This window comes from Pipistrellus hanaki (assembly GCF_964339955.1).
Source record: "Pipistrellus hanaki genome assembly, chromosome: 16".
NCBI classification, from domain to species: domain Eukaryota; kingdom Metazoa; phylum Chordata; class Mammalia; order Chiroptera; family Vespertilionidae; genus Pipistrellus; species Pipistrellus hanaki.
Window position 1 is genome coordinate 48,695,377 of NC_140518.1, and position 20,643 is coordinate 48,716,019.

At 59.0% G+C, this 20,643-nt stretch overlaps 2 protein-coding genes across 4 annotated transcripts in view; one reads left to right on the top strand and one right to left on the bottom strand.

Annotated features, from left to right (window-relative positions):
- PIGL (phosphatidylinositol glycan anchor biosynthesis class L) overlaps nt 1-20,643 on the top strand; it is a 181,226-nt gene that overhangs the window by 160,112 nt on the left and 471 nt on the right. The window lies entirely within an intron of this gene.
- The window catches only part of LRRC75A (leucine rich repeat containing 75A), a 52,709-nt gene continuing 32,229 nt past the window's right edge, over nt 164-20,643 (bottom strand). Inside the window, exons 2-4 of one of the 2 annotated variants that reach the window (XM_084861531.1) lie at nt 14,860-14,988; nt 6,747-6,862; nt 164-4,355 (exon numbers count right to left, since the gene is read on the bottom strand). In XM_084861531.1, coding sequence (XP_084717657.1) covers nt 3,818-4,355; nt 6,747-6,862; nt 14,860-14,988 — 783 coding nt within the window. In that variant the 3' untranslated portion in view covers nt 164-3,817. The remainder of the gene's footprint in view (nt 4,356-6,746; nt 6,863-14,859; nt 14,989-20,643) is intronic. The other variant, XM_084861532.1, reaches the window with a different exon arrangement.

The window sequence follows — 20,643 nt, forward strand, 5'->3', positions numbered from 1 at the left end:
CGGGGCGGGACCTCAAGGCGGCCCCGGCGCCCCCACCACCCCAACTCCAACCCGCGCGCCGCCCTAGCCCCCTCCGCCGCCTTCCCCATCCCTGCGCGCCCACCGACCGCCCGGCCCCGCCCCCGGCGCGCCTCCCCGGCCCCGCGCAGGCTGGGACCGCGCGCGCCTCGGACCCAGAATTCCGCGGCCGCGGAGGGGACCACAGCTCCGCGGGCGGGGGAGGCCGCGGAAGGGACCACAGCTCCGCGGGCGGGGGGGGCCGCGGAAGGGACCACAGCTCCGCGGGCGGGGGGGGCCGCGGAAGGAACCACAGCTCCGCGGGCGGGGGGGGCCGCGGAAGGAACCACAGCTCCGCGGGCGGGGGGGGCCGCGGAAGGGACCACAGCTCCGCGGGCGGGGGGGGCCGCGGAAGGGACCACAGCTCCGCGGGCGGGGGGGGCCGCGGAAGGGACCACAGCTCCGCGGGCGGGGGGGGCCGCGGAAGGAACCACAGCTCCGCGGGCGGGGGGTGGCTCGGTGGACCGCGCCGGCTGTAGAACAGGCGGAAGGGCCCTGAGTGCGGCCGGTGTCCCCCCGCTCTGTGCGGAGTGGAATGTCCCAGCTCCTTAAGGGCCCGGGCCGCGGCAGGAGCTGCCTTTTCTCCGCGGCTGCTGTGGGTTGGTTTGTTCCAAACCCTGGCGCCGGGAGCCGGTGTCGAGGGCAAGCGAGCTGGTGCCTTTGTCAGGTTTGGGAGATGTTTCCGGGGAGCTTAACTGGAGGGCGGCGGGCGGCGCCCCGGGGGCTTCGGACCGGCGCCGTGCGGGGCCGCGCACGCAGCCGGGCCGCGGCGGCGGCACGTGCTTGCCCCGCAGGCCCGCCGCCCCCGGAGCCTGAGGTCGCCGAAGGCCGGGACCCCTTGGCTCGTCGTTGGGAGTGAGCGAACCCCAGAGAACTCGGTAAGCCGGGGCCCCGCACCCAAGGGCGCTACACGTGGGTGGCGTTTAATGGGCTCAAGACGTGGTCGACTGCCCTGATGATACTGACATTAGGAAGTGCCGTCTGATGCGATAACTGACGATTTTCACATTATCTGACCGCAGTCGCTGAACCTCGATAGTTTAGTGGTGATAACGAGCAGGATCCGCCCTAAATGCGTGTCCCTCTTACTGTTTCGACAGCACACCCACGGAAGAGGGCCAGGAGGAGCGGCGCCGCCCTGCGGTGAGGCCTAGGCAGCGGGCTTAGTATGGGACTCGGGTGTCTTGTTTCAAGTTTATTATGCACTACCTCATTGCATAATTGCAATGGCTAGGAGATCCTTGCCCCTAAACGGAACCATTTAAATCGCAGCTATATGTATAAACTCCATTAAAATGTCTCCTGGCTCAGTCAACATGGAGCAGTACTGGGATGGTGAGGGGCTTGACTGCTCTGATGAAATCACCCATAGGAAGTGCCGTCAGAAGCGATAACTGACGATAATTCCGGGCTGACTGCAGTCAACACGTGCTCAGGTGGCTGGTGCCCAGGCGTCAGTTGGTCGGGACTGACCCTTGCTTTCTATATTCACCCACGTTGCAAATGAACGAACTGGCAGGAGCTGAGGACTGCAGTGAGTCGCACTGGCTGGTCTGGAGAGGTGAGTGGGTGAGCATGCTTAGCTGGTAGTTGAGTCCAGTGAAGTAAAACTAGGTCATATATGGCAGTGGAGCAGAGGGCAGAGCATACCCTGGAGTTCTTTTTTTTTCACTTTGTGGATGTATAATCCTGAGAAAATTGCTTTTCTGCTCTAACATGTGATTTTCTTCATTCTAAAAGATGATAGCCTTAGGTTTGTAATGTTTAAGAAGCCAAATAGGACTTATTGGACTTCAGTTTGTAGTTGAGACTTGTGATCAGAACTGCATCTGCTGACTGGTATTCCTTCCCCAGGCCGCCTGCTGAGGAGTGTGACCTGGGCAGGCCAAAGCTGGTGGTGGGGCAGCAGCTCAGCTTACCCTGGAAGAGGTAAGATTCCATCTGGACAGTGAGTGCCCCATGGTCAATGAATGAGCGGCTAGTTCTGTTTATATTAACTTGCAGAAAAGGATATCAAATGATGAAATCACCAAAAATAGCTGGAATTACCGGCAGATTGTGTGGTGGTGAACTTACGGTTTTCTGAAGATATCCTATTCTGTGAGGGACTGCTTTTGGAGTAGTACATGTGACTGATACTTAGTTCCTTGCAGGCTGTTTTTCCAGAGGATGGTCAGCCATGCTGCAGCAGAGGCAGAATTTGAAGTTCCAAGGACCAGTAATCAGTCACCATCAGTTTGGACTCCAGACAGAAACCTAGGCTTCTCGTTTGGTGAAAGGCTCACCCTGCCTCGGCTGGTTTGTGCAGTGGGCAGAGCATCGGCCTGCAGACTGAAGGGCATGTGGCCAGGTTGCAGGCTTGATACCCAGTTGGGGGTGTGTGTGCAGGAGGCAGCCAACCAATGATTCTCATCTCCTTTCCTCTCAAATCAATAAAAATATATATTTTTAAAAAAGCCTTGCTTTGTGCTGATTATCAGGCCAGTCTTGCCAATGAGGGCCAAGAAATGGGCTTTGACCACCTATTAGTAGGACAAGCACCTTGGTGTCATCACCATTGTGTCCCTTACTCATTTGTCATATTAGGCAAGGGTTGGCAGCTTCCTCCTGAAATTAGTATCTATGTAATTACTATAGACAATAAGGGTGTTGGTTCTTACATGTGTATTTGTAGAAAGTTAAACTTGGTCACTGCAGGGAAAACATTAGCAGTCAGTCCAGCACTTGTCAACTTCCCTATGGTCTAAGCTGTAAGTCCCAGGGCACCAAAGCATCCACAGAGTCCTGGCCTTCTAGTAACCTCTAAAGTGTGCTGTGCCTGTCCCCCCCTTGTCTGCCTGTGTTGGCATTTTGCCTACTGGCCTGTGGGGCTGCACTAGCTAGTCCTCTGGCCTGAGGAAGTAACATCAGGCACCTGACGTGATTTTCTCTGGCTCAAGATTGGTTCCTAGGATTTGCTATTTTTATTTAGAAAGGATTTTTAAAAGCTTGGTTAAGGATGGATGGAAACTTTCTTTGCCTTATGGCTGTCTTATAAGGGACCGGATCTGCATTCCAGCCCTGGGTGTTTGATAAGAACCTTCCATGACAGCTTTTGGGAGACTCAGTACTGGAAATGCGCCCTTACTAGCAACACTGGAACAACCCATGGAAAAGTCTGTTAAACAGTCTTGGGGTTTGTGGGGGGTTCCACAGGACGTCCCCATCTGCTCCAGACGGTTTAGGATGTTCTACATTGAAGGCTGGTGGCTGGTCGCATGGCCAGGACTCTGGAATCATGGGGTAAAGGGCTGAGACAAGTCCGTTACAAGGAGCCCAGGGGTTCACGAGGAGGCCAACTGCTCCTGGAATCCCGCAGCCAGCAGCCCCGGCTCCCTACCCCAAGGGCCACTCAGATGGGGTGCCAAGATGCCAACCTGCCTTGAGCACACAGCATCTGGCTGGAGTTTGCTGCCCTGAACAACTTCGAGTGTAAAATCAGAAAGTCCTAGGTTGGATGTAGGCCCCAACTACATGTGCTCACAGCTCAAGCTTCCAGCATGCCAACCTGTACGTGGGGAGGCCTAGGGCTGGACTCTTGAGCCAGGGATGACTGCTCCGAGCCAAACAAAGATAACGGAGATGGTATGGTGGACAGTGAGGAGCACACCCTTCCCTGGATTCTCTGATGGGGCTTCCACAGGCGGGGCTGTCGGTAGCCGTTACTCTGCCTCAGCCATCGCAACCCACAAGGACTACCTGGTGAGGCCCCACTTCCATGTCACGTCTGAGCTGGACCTGCAGGATCCCCGTCCTCAAGGTCTTTAGGGGGGGCCTCATGGTCCCCTGCAGGGTCCTCCTGGCCCACTGTTCCATCCCAAGCCTCTACACAGCCGGGGCTCTCGCCCAGCTCCAAGATGGTGGGGAGGTGGCCCTGCTTCGGGGCGCGCTTGCGCAGGCTTAGCAGGAAGGGCTGGGGCAAGGAGAAGATGTCCACGTTGTTGCCCAGGTCAATCCACGTGACGTTGGGGAACTTGCTGGGGTCCTTGAGGGTGTCGGTGAGGTCGCGCAGCAGCGCTCGGGTCAGCCGGTTGCCGTTGAGGGCCAGCGTGGTGAGGCGGGGCAGCGTGCTGAGTGCCGGCAGCAGCTGGAGGACCATGTCGTCGGTGAGGCCCGTGAAGCCCAGCTCCACGCTGTCCACCTGCTCCCCGCAGCGCTGCAGGTAGCTGCTCACCCGCTCCAGGTCGCGGGAGGTCAGCGGGATGCCCGACAGGTCCACCGTGTTGTCCAGAGGGCTTCCAGCCAGGACAGCCTTGAGGCTGAAGAGGAGGAGAGACAAGCAGGTTAGGTAACGGGAGGGAACAGACCCCAGCCTCCCAGCACTACCCCACATCTGGCCTGGCAGTGCCCGCTGGCCAGAGGGACCACAGGGAAAGCTCAAGTGCTTCTGCAGTGACTAAGGTGCACTCAAGCCACATGCCTGGGTTTGAGTGTGACCTTGACATTAGGTCCTTAACCTTTCTGCTCTTCAGTTATTTTCTGGAAAAAATGAGCTAGTTGAGTGCTACAGGGTTGTTATCTGAAGATAATAAATGCAAAGCATTTAAAAAGTGCCTTGTTTGGGTGATGAATAAATATATTTGCTGCTGACAATCACCTGAGCTGATCTCTGAGACCTCCTGTATTAAGGCCATCTTCCCCATCGGATGGCGATCCTTAGGGAGATTCCCAGATGACAGCAGCCGGCTGCCCGCCCGGTGGGAGCTGCTGACCCTGGTGGCCGAGTGCTCTCTGCTCCCTGTCTTCTGCCATTGCTCGCTCTTCCCCTGCTCCTTGCTCTGGCCACAGCTCCCCGTTTCCAGGTGTCTCAGGAGGGGAGGGGGCGGTGGTAACAGCCTGCACACAGTAGCAGCAGCAGCCTGAGCAGGCGAACCCCTATCCTCTGTGCTCGGGACCTCCTGATGCTGAGAGGCCCAGTGCAGGGCGTTTGCAGGTGAAGCTCTCAGGCTGACATCTAAGGGCCCGGAACACAGCTGTCATTGTTTAGGGCTGTGGTCTGCAAACTGCGACTCATGAGCCACATGCAGCTCTTTGGCCCCTTGAGTGTGGCTCTTCCACAAAATACCATGGCCTAGCCGAGTCTATTTTGAAGAAGTGATGTTAGAAATTTAAGTTTAAAAAATTAGGCTCTCAAAAGAAGTTTCAGTCGTTGTACTGTTGATATTTGGCTCCGTTAACTAATGAGTTTGCCGACCTGGTTTAGGGTGATTTAGTGTTGGCTGTAATTCTCATTCATGTCATTAATAAAGCAGGCCTATGCCAGCAGGGAAATAGGAAGTGGGTGGTTAACAGCCTGAGCCTGGGGTGTGGATCTGGCCCTGCCACTTATCAGCTGGTCGATTGTGGCCAAATAGCAACAGTAACAGCCCCTACCTTGGTCAGCTTAGGTGCCAGGCACGGCCCTGGGCACCAAGGCCATGTGAACAAGATGGATAAGACTCCTGTTTTTATTCTGCTGGAGAGGGGTTGGACAACAAACAAGATAACCTGAGAGTCAAGTGAGAGAGTAGCTGGGGTGGGGGAGGGGCATGGAGGTAACCTCTGAGCTGAGAGCAGAACAAGCAGGCCATCAGGAGGGTTGGAAGAGTTCCAGCAGAGGAGGTGCAAGTGCAGAGGCCCCGAGGTTGGAAAGAGCTTGGTGTGTCTGAACCGGCAAGAAGGAAAGCGTGGCAGGGGCACAGGAGAGTGGGAGGGGAGAGGATGAGGAGCTGGGGACCCATCACGTAAGGCCCTGCTTGCATCTCACGCAGTGTGACCAGAAGGCGCCTTAGAGGTGCAAAGCTGAATGAAGAGTGGACTGAGCATGCATGTGAGTTGGGGAGACAGAAGAGGCCCCTGGACTCCGGCAGAGCTCACATTTCCAGCTCCTCAGACCTAAACAGCTAGCTCACCAAGTGTCCTGGCACTCCAGGTCCCAGGGTTCTCCAGTCCTCTCTGTCTGCACAGCAGCCCCTGCCCCCGCCAGGGGGAGCCTCACTGCCTCCACTTGGGAAGGCCTCCCAGGACCCACCTGCTCCTCCCCCGCCCCTCCCGCTTGGGGGTGGGGGTGTCTGGAAGGGAAAGGAGCCCCTTCTCAGGGAGGGGCAGTCCTTCCTCCGCAGCTGCAGGCCTGGCGGGCGAGCCCACGGCAGCCTTGGGCACGCGGGGCTCTGGCCGCGGCCACGTCCCCCCCCAGGAAGTCTTCCCTCCGGGCTCCCTTGCATCCACTTCCTGCCATGGCTACAGGGTCTGTGTCCCTGTGCCCTCCTCTCCCCAGTCTGCAGGGGCCACACCCCCTGAGGGTTCTCGCTCTGCATGAGCCAGGGATGTGCTTGGGGGCTGGGTCTCCCGAGGGGGATAACCAGGAGGCACTGGGGGTTCAGTGAGTGAGCGTGCCCACGTTCACTGCGCCGGGAATTAGAAACTCATGCCCCCCCCCCGCCGTCCATTAGAATGAGCCACATGCCCAGCTCCTACCCCACAGAGGGCCCTGCCTCCTGGAAGGCCCACCACTGAGCTCTCTCCTGCTTGCCGCTCAAGGCAGCCTTCCCACTCTGCTCCTCACCCACGCCCTGGGAGGGTGCTGTGCCACACAGCCAGCCTGACAGGCTGTCCTTGCGCTGCCCTTGGAGAAGGAGCCTGGGCAGTGGGACGGGCAGATGGTGACTCACCAGGCCTGTGGCTTTCTCTTCACCAGCCCCCGGTGCCGCCTCCACTGGGAGTGGGGGCTGAGGTGGTATGCCAGCTGCCGGCACAGCTTCTCCATGGCGCCTAGGGCATCGCCTTCCTGCAGAGCAACCACAGGGTGTGTGTGTGAAAGCCCAGCCCCACCTCCAGCTTCCTGTCCTGCAGGCTGAGCTGGGGCGCTGATCCTCTGGCTCGAGGTGGGTGCCCTTCGCAGAGGGCAGTGGCTAAAACGACCTGCATGATGGTTTCAGTTTTCGCGAATTAGTTGCTGTGATTGAAAACTGGAGCTTTATAGAAAAGTCGGGATGCCAGGTGATCCGACAACTCACTGGGGCCGAGTTGCCAGCTGATCCCTTAGCAGGACTCTGGTCCCGGCCACTCCCCTGCACTCAGGGCCATTCTGCTCCTTCACTTGCTCAACAAATTCTTACCAAGCACCTGGTGCCAGACACTTGTCCTCGGAGCTGAGGTCGCAGCCATGAGCAAACGTCCTTGCTTTGTACTTCGCACCGGACAGAGGAGAGTGAGACACTGTCACCATGTCCCTTACCCAGGATGAAAGTGGGAAAGTAAAAGAAGGAAGGAGCATGTCTTCCCCAGCCCAGTTCATTCATCTGTTACCTGTCTGGCTCATCAGTGTTTGAGTTTGAGACCCTGAGGTTATGATCTAAATTGTGTCCTTCTAAAACTCTTTTTTTTAAAAAAATGTTTTTATTCATTTCAGAGAGGAAAGGAGAGGGAGAGAGTGATAGAAACATCAATGAGAGAGAATCACTGATCGGCTGCCTCCTACATGCCTCCACCTGGGGATCAGCCCACAACTCAGGTATGTGCTCTGACTGAGAATCGAACCGTCAACCTCCTGGTGCACAGGATGATGCTCAGCCAACTGAGCAACACTGGTTGGGCCTCCCCCGCCCCCAACCTTTAATACCTCAGAATGTGACTTTTTTAAAGAGGAATTAAGGTGAAATGAGGTCTTGTGGGTGGGCCCTGACCCAGTGGCTGGTGTCCTCATAAGAGATTAGGACGCAGACTTGAACTGAGGGAAGACGTTGTGAAGATGGCCATCTATAAGCCAAGGAGAGAGACCTCAGAGGAAAGGAATCTGAAGACACCTTGAACTTGGACTTCTGGTCTCCAGAACTGGGAGAAATAAGTTCCTATTGTGTAAGTGGTGTTTTTTTCACGGCCGCCCTAGCATACGAACACCCTGGATTAAAGAAGGCAGCGGAGAGATTCCAGAGCGACTCCAACTCCATCCCAAGGGAAGTTAAATCAACTAACAGCCAGAGCCCTGGGAGAGTGAGTGTGTGCTCTCACCAGACAGGCTGGGGCCAGCGTGCCAGGGCTGGGATGAGACCCACCTGGGACAGCAATGTGGGTGTGGGGAGGGGTAGCTGGTAACCCAGGCCCAGGGCTCAGCATTGCACCCGGCAGAGTGAGCCCTTGGTAAAAGCCAGCTTGGCTTTTATTATCATTACTAGGGGCCTGGTGCATGAAAATTTGTGCACTGGGCTGGGGGGAGGGGGAGAGTCCTCTCAGCCAGACCGGCCCCCTCTCACAGTCAGGGGATATTCTACTGATGGCTTAGGCCTGCTTCCCTCAGGCCCCTCTGCAGGAGGCGACTAGGCTGATCAGAAGGCACCACCCCCATCACCCCGCTGCTGCTGCCACTGCCGGCTGCGGTGGCTGCTAGGCCTGAGCCCTGGGCCTCGAAGCCATCAGGACCCATGGCTGCCTGAGCCCCGGCTTCACGGCCGCTGTGGCTTTGTGCAGATGGAAGTCTGGAAGACGCCCACCCTAATTGGCATATTACCCGTTTATTAGTATAGATTATTAGTATAAGTCATCCTCACTCTGCTAACAGAGGAGCAGCACATTGAGTCATTTAAGAGGATGAACATGGCACCAAACTGTGGATTCAAATCCTTGCTTTGTCATCTCCTATGTGACCTTGGGAAAATACCTTGACCTCTGTGCTTCTGATCCTCACTTGTAAAGGGATAACAGTACCAACCTCACAGGGGATGGAATGAATCACTACTTGTGAAGTGCTCTGAGGATAGCTGGGCACACAGTATGCTCTCCAGGAATGCTTGCCGAATCAATACTGGGCTGTAACCCTGGCTGGTTGCTCAGTCGTTAGTGTCAACTCTCAGACTGAAGGGTCACAGGTTTGATTCCCTGTCAAGGGCACAGACATGGGTGCAGGTTCGAACCCCAGCTCCGGTTGGGACGCGTGCAGGAGGCAACCAATCGAAGTGTCTGTCTCTTACATGGATGTTTCTCTCCCTCTTCCTCCTCCCTCCCTTCTACTCTCTCTAAAAATCAGTGGAAAAAATATCCTCAGGTGAGGATTAACAAAAAATTAAAAAATATGGCGCTGTATTGCAGACGTAGCACAAACACAGAACTTCGGCAGGGTGAAGGAGGAAGCGTACTTCTGCCCAGGCTCAGGTTTGAGCCGGCTTTAAGAGCAGATGGATTAGTGACACTTGTCCGGGGCGTGGGGGTGTGGAGGGTGTTGTAGGCGTGGGGCAGGTGACAATCTGGAGCCTGATTTCTCACCACTTCCACAGCTACCGCCTTGGCCCACGCTGCTGTTGTCTGTAACCTGAATTAGTGCACAGACACAACACCCTGGTGTAGCACATGCTTTCATTATCCCCATTCACAGAGGAGGAAACAGGCTCAGCGGGCCAAGGCTGATGAAAAGGCAAGAGAAGACTCTGAGGGAGGGAGACCAGAGACAGAGGAGTTGGAAGAGGGGAGCCGAGTGTCTGAAGCGGTGAACGTATGTACAAGAATCAGCAGACGGAGGCAGGCCCGAGACAGAATGAATCTGGTTTAAAGGAAACCTCTGGTCTGGTTCTCTACAAACCTCACCTCTTCTGAGTGCCTGAGGCTGCCTGTGAGAGAAACAGATGTCACCTGTCACTCCGGGCAAATGCATTTACAACCTGTAGGTTCCTAGACTTCGTTTCTTGCTGAGTCTGGACATAGGGTGTGTGTTGGGGAAAAATGGTGCTGAAGCGGGCAGGGCTCCACCATGGGGGCCAGAGGGATTCCTGCAGGGCAGACAGCACCACTTTTGCATCCTCCGTCCCTCTGACGGGGAGACGGAGAAAGGGGTGGACTGGAGGCAGACAGGGCGACTCAGGGCCAGGCTCATCTGCTTATGTGTTTTGGGCACCCCTGCTGGGCCCATGCAATGGCTGAAGTGACGGAGGCCACCACACGCGATTGACCACGCACAGGACGGAGGGGAGGGGCAGGGAGGATGAGGGGGGTCTTGGCTTTGGCGAGAGGCTCTGGACAAGAACCAGGAGGAATGCCCGGCCCATCTCCAGCTGGGAGACGTGAAGAACTTAGGGGCTGGGCTCAAGGGAGGCCCGTCGGATCTGATGGAAGTCCCGGCCTGGAAGTGAGCGCGGGAAAGGCGGGGAGACAGCTGCAGCACCGAAGGGCAGAGGCATACTGGACACGGAGGGGTGGCGGCCAGTCAGAGAAGCAAGAGGGCAGCCCCGGGCACCGAGGAGAAGGGCGGCGAGGGGGCCTGGCCAGCGAAGGCTCCAGGAGGGGCTGGCATGGTGAAGACCAAGTGGGAGGCCAAAGGGAGAAGGGAGGTGACAATGGATACGGTGCTCTAGAGCTGCAGTTCTTCACCGAGGACTCTCGTACCCTCGGGTGGCCAGGGCAACCCCAGCACACGGGTTTTAAAAGCTCCCCAGGTGCTCCCCAGGCGCTGCTGAGGTGTACTGAGCATGAAGAGTGGACTGAGCTAGCCGTTGGTGAGCTAGCCGTTTCAGGCAAGAAGGACCAGTGGGTGAGAGCTGGTGGTCTGCCTGGCATCTCTCCTGGACCCTGGGACAGAGTGTTGCCAGTCTCCCCAATGCCTGCTCCAAAGCTGAGAATGGGCCCTGGTTGGGCAGTTGAATTGGTGAGAGCATCATCCAGATAGAACAAGGTTGCGGGTTTGATCCTCTGTCAGGGCACGTATGAGAATAAACCGGTGAAGGAATAAATAAGTGGACCAACGAATCGATATTTCGCTCCTTTTCTCTGTAAAATCAAAGCTGAGAACCGTGCCCCTCTGCTTCAGCTCCTCCTCCAACCACTTCCCAAGGTTTCCAAAATCTGAGCAACTGGGCCCTGATAGGGGGAAAAGAGAAGACAAAGCAACGCCAGTGCGCGGCACTGCCACAAGGGGGCAGCTGTGCGCAGGGCGAGGCTCCGGCTGCTGACCTGGAGACTGGAGCAGCGTTTCCTGCTCCACTCAATGGGGGCAGCAGATGCCGTCACCTAACTAAGCCACTAGAGGCAAATGTAAGCCATGTCCTCACGCAAGTCCTGACTAAACAAACGTGTCTGGACTAAGGGAACAACCGCCAACATTGCTGGAGCGCCCACCGCTGTATGCCAGGCACTGCCTCTGCATTGCTGCATGAGCTCCTCACAGCGCTGCAACACACAACAGTCCCAGGAAAAGGGCTTCTGGTGGCTCCACTTTGCAGATGAGGAACCGGGGCATCAAGAAGCTGAACAGACTGGTAAGCCACACAACATGAAAGATGGAATCAGGATCCAAAGCTCCAGGCCTCGCAGGAGGCTGGGCTCCCAACCTGCCAGCAGGCCCTGAGCTTTGCAATGCCCCTGGGAGAGGCGCTTCTATCCTTGCACCCAGAAAAGACTTAAGCAGCCCCCTCGAATTTTCCTTCACCCCATTGCTTTCCGACAGCCCCACTCCAGGCCTCCATCCTGCGGAGGACAGGACAAAGCAGGACTGGCCCAGAGTGGAGCCAGAGCTTGAGGTGGGGAATGAGGGATGGGAGGGAAGGGAGGAAGAAGGAGAAAGTGCCTCTCAGGTACAGAGCAGCTCACACTCCCTGTAACCTTGGGGGCTCTGACAATGAGCAGCACATGTTATGCACATCAGAGATCCCTGCGCCCTGCGCCTGGGCTGAGCACTCCCTTTTCACAGTGCTGCAGCCCTTCCTGCAACCACATGCCACTCCCGAGCGACAGCTGATTGGCCCAGAAGCGGGCACTGGCAGAGCGCAGCCAATCAGCCCTTCCCCTGCTTCCTCCTCAGGCCTGGAAAGAGGTGTGAATCAGAAGCCATGGGCTTGGTCCCCGTGTCCGGGAAAGCAGGGAAGAGTGGGTGGGTTGGGGGCGGTAGCAGAGGGGAGAAGTCTGCACTGTTTGCAGGTTTAGTCCCTCTTTTGAGCTTGGCTGCCTTGAGCGCCCACAAGGCCCCTCAGTGTCAGGGCAAATTCTGTCCCTAGCCTGAGCAGCCGAGTCCTAGCCACACTGGAAGCTCCAAGGAAGGAGATGGCAGGAGAGGGTTCGGGGCAAGTCAGGAGAGTGGGCACCGCTGGAGGCCCCGGAGAAGGGTGCCGAGGGACTGACCTCTCAGAAACGCTCTTCGAGGTGTTCCTGCCCCCCTCCCCCCCGAGGGCCCCAGTGCTCGGACAGGCCCCATGTCTCCTCTGTCAGACAGCAACACCCACCTCACACGCTGCCCCAGGCACACGCGCGGCCTCAGGCACACGCGCGGCCCCAGGCACACACGCAGAGCTCTCCACGGTGTGATGCCAGTGTCCATCACCCATTCCTAAACTCACTCACTCAGTGGTCCAGCTGGAGACTGTGCTGGGCTCCTGTTTGTCCCCTCTCCCCAGGCCACTCTCTGTCCTGTGCGCTCTGAAGGCTGGGCATCACCCAGCCCCTGGCCCAGGGCTCCCAGCGGCATTCAGCTAACTAACGGAGCCTGTGTGAGGGAGGTCAGAGGGCAGGAGGAAAGGTCAGCGTTTCTTTTGTTCCCCCCCTGCGTCAGCCTGCAGCAGCCAGCCTCCCGGACAGCCCTTGGGGTTCTGGCTCTGTGCCCTCGCCCAGTCTCCGTTCTCACCGTCTCAGGGCTGACCTAGGCAGTTGGCAGAATATGGTGGTGATGGCAGGCGAGGTCATAAAGGACACTGTGCGTCTGCCTTGCCCGCTCCTGGGTCACCCACTCTGGGGGCAGCGGCTGCTATGCTGTGGGGACCCTCAGGGCTCCTATGGAGAGGCCCCGAGGCAAGCGCCCAGGCCTTCTGCCAACAACCACCAACGCGCCACCCTGGGGGCGGGGCGGGCTGCCACCTCTGTCGAGCCTCCAGGTACTCAGCCTGGGCCAGCCAGTGTCTCTCGAGAGCTAAGCTAGGACCACCCAGCCGAGCTGCTAGGGTGCCTGCCCCACGGAGACTGGACAGCAATGTAAAGCCCTCAGCCTCAGGCGGTCTGTCAGGCAGCAATAGGACCCCCCCCCCCCCCCAATCTGGAAGAGGCACTCTCACCCCGGCTCCCAGCGCCGCCCCTGGCAATGGCTTCCTGCTGCTGGGGTCTCAATGTCATTCATTTCCTTCTTCCTGCCCGGACTCCTAATAATTGCTCTTAAAAATTCACAGTGGGAAGGGTCTCCTGCGTCACGTTGCTCTGCTTGGTGCAGATGTGCCCGTGAACTGTCTCTAGCCCCTTGCCGTTTGTTTTCTCGTGGGGAAAGCAGACACTACATTAGCCAACAGAGCAGTAAGCCAGATGATTCTGGAGACAAGTGAGTGAAATGAAAAAAATAGACAAGGAGAGGAACAGGGTGAGACAGGGCTGAGCAGAAGGCCGACCTTGGTCTCTGAGAGGCGGCCTGCCGGCTGCTTCTCCGTCCCCCAGACCTGGCGGCGGCGCCCGGAAATGCCGGGGGACGGGAGAAGCTGCCAGGCCCCAGAGGAAAGCCCACCAGGTCTGGGCGAGGGGCCCTGAGACAGAGGCGCAGGAGCGGCCGGGGGCAGCAGAGCTCCTCAGCTGGGAGAGGATTGGCGCTGCGGCCGAGGTGCCCCAGGGCTGAAGCAGCGTTGGCAGGGGAGGGGGCGCTGGGCCGGGCCGGGAAGGAGTCTGGGTTTTACTGAAATCACAGCACCCGCTGCGTGAAGACTCCATCCCTGCCACAGAGAAGCGCGTCTTTTGGAAGCTGCTGGAATTGGAGGGATGGAAGAGAAGGGATGGAGACAAGAGAAAAGCCAAGGCATTGTGAGAAAAACAAGTCATCTTTTCTGTCAAAGAACAGTTTAGACAGCCGCCATGTTGGCCACATGGCTTGCAGCTCCCCTGGGGGCCGCCATCTTTAAAAAGCAAAGGCCAACCCCTCCCTTTGAATTAGCCAATTGTGAAAGATTGTGCACCTAAGCTCCAATCAAGAGCAAGGGACAGGCCATGTCCATCAGGGATTATAAACCCGAGCAGCCCGCCTGCTCTGTGTGCGTGTGCTTCCAGACCATGTGTGTGCGCCCTTCTACGTAGAAGCAGATATGTTTGCCCTCCTGCCTGGCTCCTGGGTGTTTTGTGTTCTACCAGAACCCCTGACTTGGGGGGCTCGCCTTATTTCTAACAGCATGGAGCCCCTCCCCACCAGGTCCCCTGGGCAGGTCTGTGTAAGCCAGCCTGGGGCCAGCAAAAAGAGGGACAGACCCTCCCACCTGAAGGGGTTGAGCAGTGCCTGCAGCACCCGGGCCAGGCCAGAGCGGGCACAAGGAGGGAGCTGGGTGTGAAATAAGTCCCCTGGGGTGGGGACTGAGGCCATGCAGGGCGGCCACCAGACACATAAGGAAAAGCCCCCAGGTGGGCACAGCCGGACCAGTGGCCACGGCTTGGTGGGCAGAGAGGGTCAGCACTGTCTCTGTGCCGCAGTCTGTGCAGGGCACAATGGACGACAGGACGGGCCCTGGCCTCGCAGCGCGGAAACGCGGGCTCCCCGTTGCTGGAGCTCCCCATTTCCAAGGGCCACTGACTATAGGACTGTGTGAAGTATCTGCATTTTTAAACTTTGGCAATAAATCCGGATTTAAAACCCATGGCCAGGCAAAACTGGTGTTGATGGTGCCAAGGTCCAGCCTCAGCTGTGGGTGCCAGGCCTCCGGCCTGCCTCTGCCCTCTGCTGTCTGCACGCGGGGGCCTGTCCCCCTGGGCCTGGGTACATCGACCAGCCCTTGTAGGGCACGGAGCTGCTCTGCCCAGAAAGATGCCCTTCACACCCCCGGACCCGCTGGCTCAGACGCGGCCGCCTACCGGCTTGGGGCAGTGGATGTAGCGAGCCAGGCTGATGATGAGGTCGTGGGTGATGGGGTCCACCAGGTTCCGGAAGCTGGCGTAGCGGTACAGCACGTCATCCAGCGAGGTCGACTCCATGCCCAGGTCCTGCAGGATGAAGGGTGCGAGAGGTCAGGGCGGTCCTGCCCTGCCCCCACACCCCACCAAAGGCCCAAACCTCTGGAGGCAGCGCAGCTCCCACACAGCCCGGCCCTGCAAGGGAGGCCCCCCTCTGAGAGGCCTCCTAACCATCCAGGAAGCATCTGAGAGCGTCCTGGGCACCAGGCAAGCCCTGCGCTGGCTGCCAGGCTAGGCCCTCTCCCCGGACAGCGCTATCCCCGCTCAGGTTCCCTGGGAGGAGGCGGAGGCGGAGGCGGAGGCGGAGGCGGAGGCGGAGGCGGAGGCGGAGGCGGAGGCGGAGGCGGGGAGGGGGGGGGGAGGAGGGGAAAGAGGAAGAGGAGGAGGAGGAAGAGGAGGAAGAGAAAGAGGAGGAGGAGGAGGAGGAGGAAGAGGAGGAGGAGGAGGAGGAAGAGGAGGAGGAGGAGGAAGAGGAGGAGGAGGGGAAAGAGGAAGAGGAGGAGGAGGAGGAAGAGGAGGAAGAGGGGAAAGAGGAAGAGGAGGAGGAGGAAGAGGAGGAGGAGGAAGAGGAGGAGGAGGAAGAGGAGAAGGAAGAGTAGGAGGAGGAGGAGGAGGAGGAGGAGGAAGAGGAGAAGGAGGAGGAGGAGGGGAAAGAGGAAGAGGAGGAGGAGGAGAAAGAGGAAGAGGGGGAGGAGGAAGAGGAGGAGGAAGGGGAGGAGGAGGAGGAGGAAGAGGAGGAGGAGGACGAGGGGAAAGAGGAGGAGGAGGAGGAAGAGGAAGGAGGAGGAGGAGGAGGGGAAAGAGGAAGAGGAGGAGGAGGAGGGGAAAGAGGAGGAGGAGGAGAAAGAGGAGGAGGAGGAGGAGGGGAAAGAGGAGGAGGAGGAGGAAGAGGAGGAGGAGGAGGAGGGGAAAGAGGAGGAGGAGGAGGAAGAGGAGGAGGAGGAGGAGGAGAAAGAGGAGGAGGAGGAGGAGGGGAAAGAGGAAGAGGAGGAGGAGCAGGAGAAGGAGGGGAAAGAGGAGGAGGAGGAGGAGGAGGAGGAGGAGGAGGAGGGAAAGAGGAGGAGGAGGAGGAGGAGGAGGATTGGGGCCAGGCGCCCGGCTGCTTCTCCATCCGAGGACCTGAGAAGGCAGGCCTGGAAACGCCTGGCTGGGGGACAGCACCGGGCACAAAGCTTGTCTTTTTCCGGCTTCGGAGGCCATTTTTCCTGCTTCCTCTGTAGATGACCTGACCCCGGTGTCCCTTTGCCCTGGGGGGGGGGGGGGGCGCTGAGCTGTGGGGTTACAGAAGCTGCCAGGCCCAGGAAGAAGGCCCAGCAGGGCTCCCGGAGAGAGGGTGTCCCGTGGGTCCTGCTGGTGGGAGAGGAGGGAGCCGTGCAGAGGACACGGAGTGGGGTGGGAACTGTGGCAGAAACCACAGGGACAACATGATCTCACTCGTATTGGAATCTAATGAACCAGATAAACTGATGAACAAAACAGACCCAGAGGCACAGAGGCGGGAACAGATGCTGAACCTCAGAGCTGGGTGGGAAGAGATCAACCAAAGACTTTGTTTGCATAACCATGGACCAGACAATAGGGTGCTGAAGGCCTGGGGGCTAGAAAGGGTCAGTGGGTGGGGGCGGGGAGGGGACATGTAATACTCTCAGCAACAACAAAGAAACGCACTGGGACAGAGGTTCCCCCAGCCTGAGGAGGGCCAAGGATCTGGGGGGCTGGCTGGTGCTGGGCGGGAGTGTCCCGCCGGGAGCCTCTGAGACTCCGGCCACCAGCACGAGGCCCTGCGCTTGGACAAGAGCAGGGCCAGTAGCTGGACGGTGTAAGACCCGATTCTCACACAACCCCCAGGAAAGGGCCGACTCCCAAACATGAGAACACTTGAATTTCCCACCAGCCAAGGTGGTAGGAGCTGGAAATGGGCAAATTGCTCTGAAGAAGAAACATGGTTCTCTATCCTGAGTGCTAAGCTTCATGCCCTCCGGCTGAGAAAGAGCCTCCCCAACCCGCTCCCCATCCCTGTCCCGGGGCAGGTGACTTCCATCCAGTGGGGCGTCCTGAACCTTCTAAGTGCCGTCCTCGCCTGATTCAGAATTTACATCATCACCCCCCGTTTGCAGATGGAGAAACTGAGGCCCCGAGCGGCCCTCCCGGCGAATCCAGGGAGCCAGGGGCACCGGCTCCGGAAGGCCCGAGGCTCCAGCAGGGAAACCGATGGGACCAGACAGGCGGCCGCGTTAGCTGGCTGTTTCTTTCCTCCGACCCTCCGAGGCTCCGGATGCGTGTGCAGCTCTCGGACCTGCATTGTGCTGAGGACGCGGCCCATGGCGGCCTCTGGTCCTCCCCACGCCGGTTTGCCAGGATAACTGTCCCAATTTAGCACCAACGGCCTCACTGACGCTCCCAGAGCCCTGCCCGCTCGGCCCGCACGCGATGGGCCGGAGGGATGGGAGCCAGCGTGGCCCCCCACACGCCCCTGCACACGGCGCTGGCCTCGGAGGGGCCAGGCGGGGGCGAGCCCAGCTTCTTGAGGACGGCGCTGAGCGGTACGGCCTCGAGGAGCTGCAGGCGGCTTCTCAGCAGCAAACCCGGGACGTCCGAGGGGCCTGAGCCACTGTGCAGCTTGGCGAGCATCACTGGCCTGGGACCCGGGCCAGAGGCCAGCACTCGCCCCCTCAGGGACGGGGCCCATGTGACTGGAGCGTGAAGAACGGGGCTGGGGGCTCGTTCCAAGGAAAAGAGAAACACTAGAGCGAGAGGTGTGGCTTTCCAAAGCGAAAGCAGAGCTTCACACAGGAGTGAGGACAGCATTTCCCGGCTGTGGAGGGGCCCCTGAGGCCTCCCGGGGCGCTGGGCGTCCGCTTTCCAACCACTGCCGGAGTCCGCTACAGCGTGCAAACTGCAGCTGACCCCACCGCCAGGGCCGGGAGCCGGGAGCCGGGGAGCCAGAGCAGAGCCAGAGCAGGGGAGCCAGGGAGCCAGAGCCGGAGAGCCAGAGCCGGGGAGCCAGAGCAGAGCCAGAGCCTGGGAGCCAGGGAGCCAGAGCCGGAGAGCCAGAGCCGGGGAGCGGGAGCCGGGGAGCCGGGGAGCCAGAGCAGAGCCGGAGCCAGGGAGCCGGGGAGCCAGAGCCGGGGAGCCGGGGAGCCGGAGCCGGGGAGCCGGAGCCGGGGAGCCAGAGCAGAGCCAGAGCCGGGGAGCTGGGGAGCAAGAGCAGAGCCAGAGCCGGGGAGCCAGAGCAGAGCCAGAGCCGGGGAGCCGGGGAGCCAGAGCAGAGCCAGAGCCGGGGAGCCAGAGCAGAGCCGGAGCCGGGGAGCTGGGGAGCCGGGGAGCCAGAGCAGAGCCAGAGCCGGGGAGCCAGAGCAGAGCCAGAGCCTGGGAGCCAGGGAACCGGGGAGCCAGAGCAGAGCCAGAGCCGGGGAGCCAGAGCCGGGGAGCCGGGGAGCCAGAGCCAGGGAGCCGGGGAGCCAGAGTCGGAGAGCCGGGGAGCCAGAGCCGGGGAGCCAGAGCAGAGCCGGAGCCGGGGAGCCGGGGAGCCAGAGCCAGGGAGCCGGGGAGCCAGAGTCGGAGAGCCGGAGAGCCAGAGCCGGGGAGCCAGAGCAGAGCCAGAGCCGGGGAGCCAGAGCAGAGCCGGAGCCAGGGAGCTGGGGAGCCGGGGAGCCGGGGAGCCGGGGAGCCAGAGTCGGGGAGCCAGAGCCGGGGAGCCGGGGAGCCAGAGTCGGGGAGCCAGAGCCGGGGAGCCGGGGAGCCAGAGCAGAGCCAGAGCCGGGGAGCCAGAGCAGAGCCAGAGCCTGGGAGCCAGGGAACCGGGGAGCCAGAGCAGAGCCAGAGCCGGGGAGCCAGAGCCGGGAGCCGGGGAGCCGGAGTCGGAGAGCCGGGGAGCCAGAGCAGAGCCAGAGCCGGAGAGCCGGGGAGCCGGAGCCGGGAGCCAGGGAGCCGGGGAGCCGGCAGCGGTGTGAGAGCCCGCCATCTGCTGAGCCGCATGTTAGACTCGCAGACCGTGTGGCCATGCCCCTGTTGCCACTAAATCTCCTTTTGGATCGAGGAAGGGAAAATTTTTATAAAAAATTCTCAGACAAGCTTATTAATTTTAAACAAATAAATCTTTAAAATATTTCTGTTTTGATTAGATGTAGCTTACACAGAGAGAGCCTCTTTGAAGTCCTCAGTAATTTCAGAACTAGAGCTACCATACAATCCGTCCAGCTTCAGGGGATCCATCCAGAGGAAGTGAAGACAGGCCATCGGAGAGCTGTGCTCCCATGATCACAACAGCTCAGACATGGAAGCCGAAGAGCCAGAGCAGAGCCAGAGCTGTGCCCACCAACCGGTGAATGGAAGAAGATGTGATAAATATCATGGAACGCCCTTCGGCCAGGACATCCGCCACCTGAGCAACACGGATGGAGCTTGAGAACATTATGCTGAGAGAGGTCAGCCAGAAAGAGAAAGACTGACGCCCTAGTCCAGTGGTCGGCAAACTGCGGCTCGCGAGTTTGATTAATGAGTTTGCTGACCACTGTCATATACTACCCTTTACCTCTATGCACACAATATGCCACAATTGCCTAATCCTCACAGCTTCCAACTACATGGTGACATTTAGTCTAGCAGTGGTTGGCAACCCCATCTGCTCCCCGGTTCTCATCTCCACCCTGCAAACTGCTTAGCCTCAGCCATTCCCTCCTAATATGAATCCTCTTACCTTCTCCGGTTGGTCCGATTCTCAGACCACCCCTCCCAGCACATGGAGCAGCTGGCACACCTGGGCACTGTCAGGGGGAAGGCAACCGGTGCCATCACTGTGGACGACAGTGTGGCGACTCCTCAAAAAATTAAACACAGGAGAAACCAAGATGGCGGCATAGGGCAGACACCCGGATGCAGCCTACCACAACAAATTTGAATTTAGAACTGGAAAACAGGGGAAACATCACCCTGAACTGCTGGACGGCTAGCTGAGAGGAGGCTCTACCATCTGGGAAGGAGAGAAAAGGCACGCTGAACGTCAGGAACTATGAAGGTGCGGAGAAATGCGCACGAAAAGGCAGCTGCAGATTTTGCTGCTGGCTTGCTTGTGGAGCGCGGAGAGGGCGGGCCGAGTTCGCTACTGGCTTACTCCCTGTGTGTGGAGAGGGCGGACAGCTAATGTGCGGCTGGCTTTCTTGTTCGGGAGGAAAACAGAACCACCCTATTGCTCTGATAGACGGCCCCAGACAGGGAGAGGCCAGACTGTCGGACAGTGGGCAGAGATCTCTCGGAGGTGTGTGAAGCCAGCGGCCATTACTGCAGGACTCAGAAACCAGACCCTCGTAGGGAGGGGCTGACCAAAGCTTGTCTGCACCACCCTGAGACTCCGCCCCATCCAAGCGGAGCACAGAAGCCCTTCCAGTGGCTAGCTTTCTCTCCTAAGGAGGGACAGACAGGAATCCAAAGCTTGTCTGCGCCTATACCAAAGAGGTGCGCGCACTTGCAACCAATCTTGCGGGATTCACCAAAGCTTGGCTGTGCCACCCCGAGACTCTGCTCCATTCAAGCGTGTCCTAGCTGAGACACTTCTGATCCTCATAGCCAATTGGCTTGGAGATAAACGCTTCCCAGTGATACCAACAACAAGCAAGGCTTAACAACAAGACTGCACACACAGCCCACAAAGGGCTACACCAAGACTGTCCACCTCAGGTAACTGGG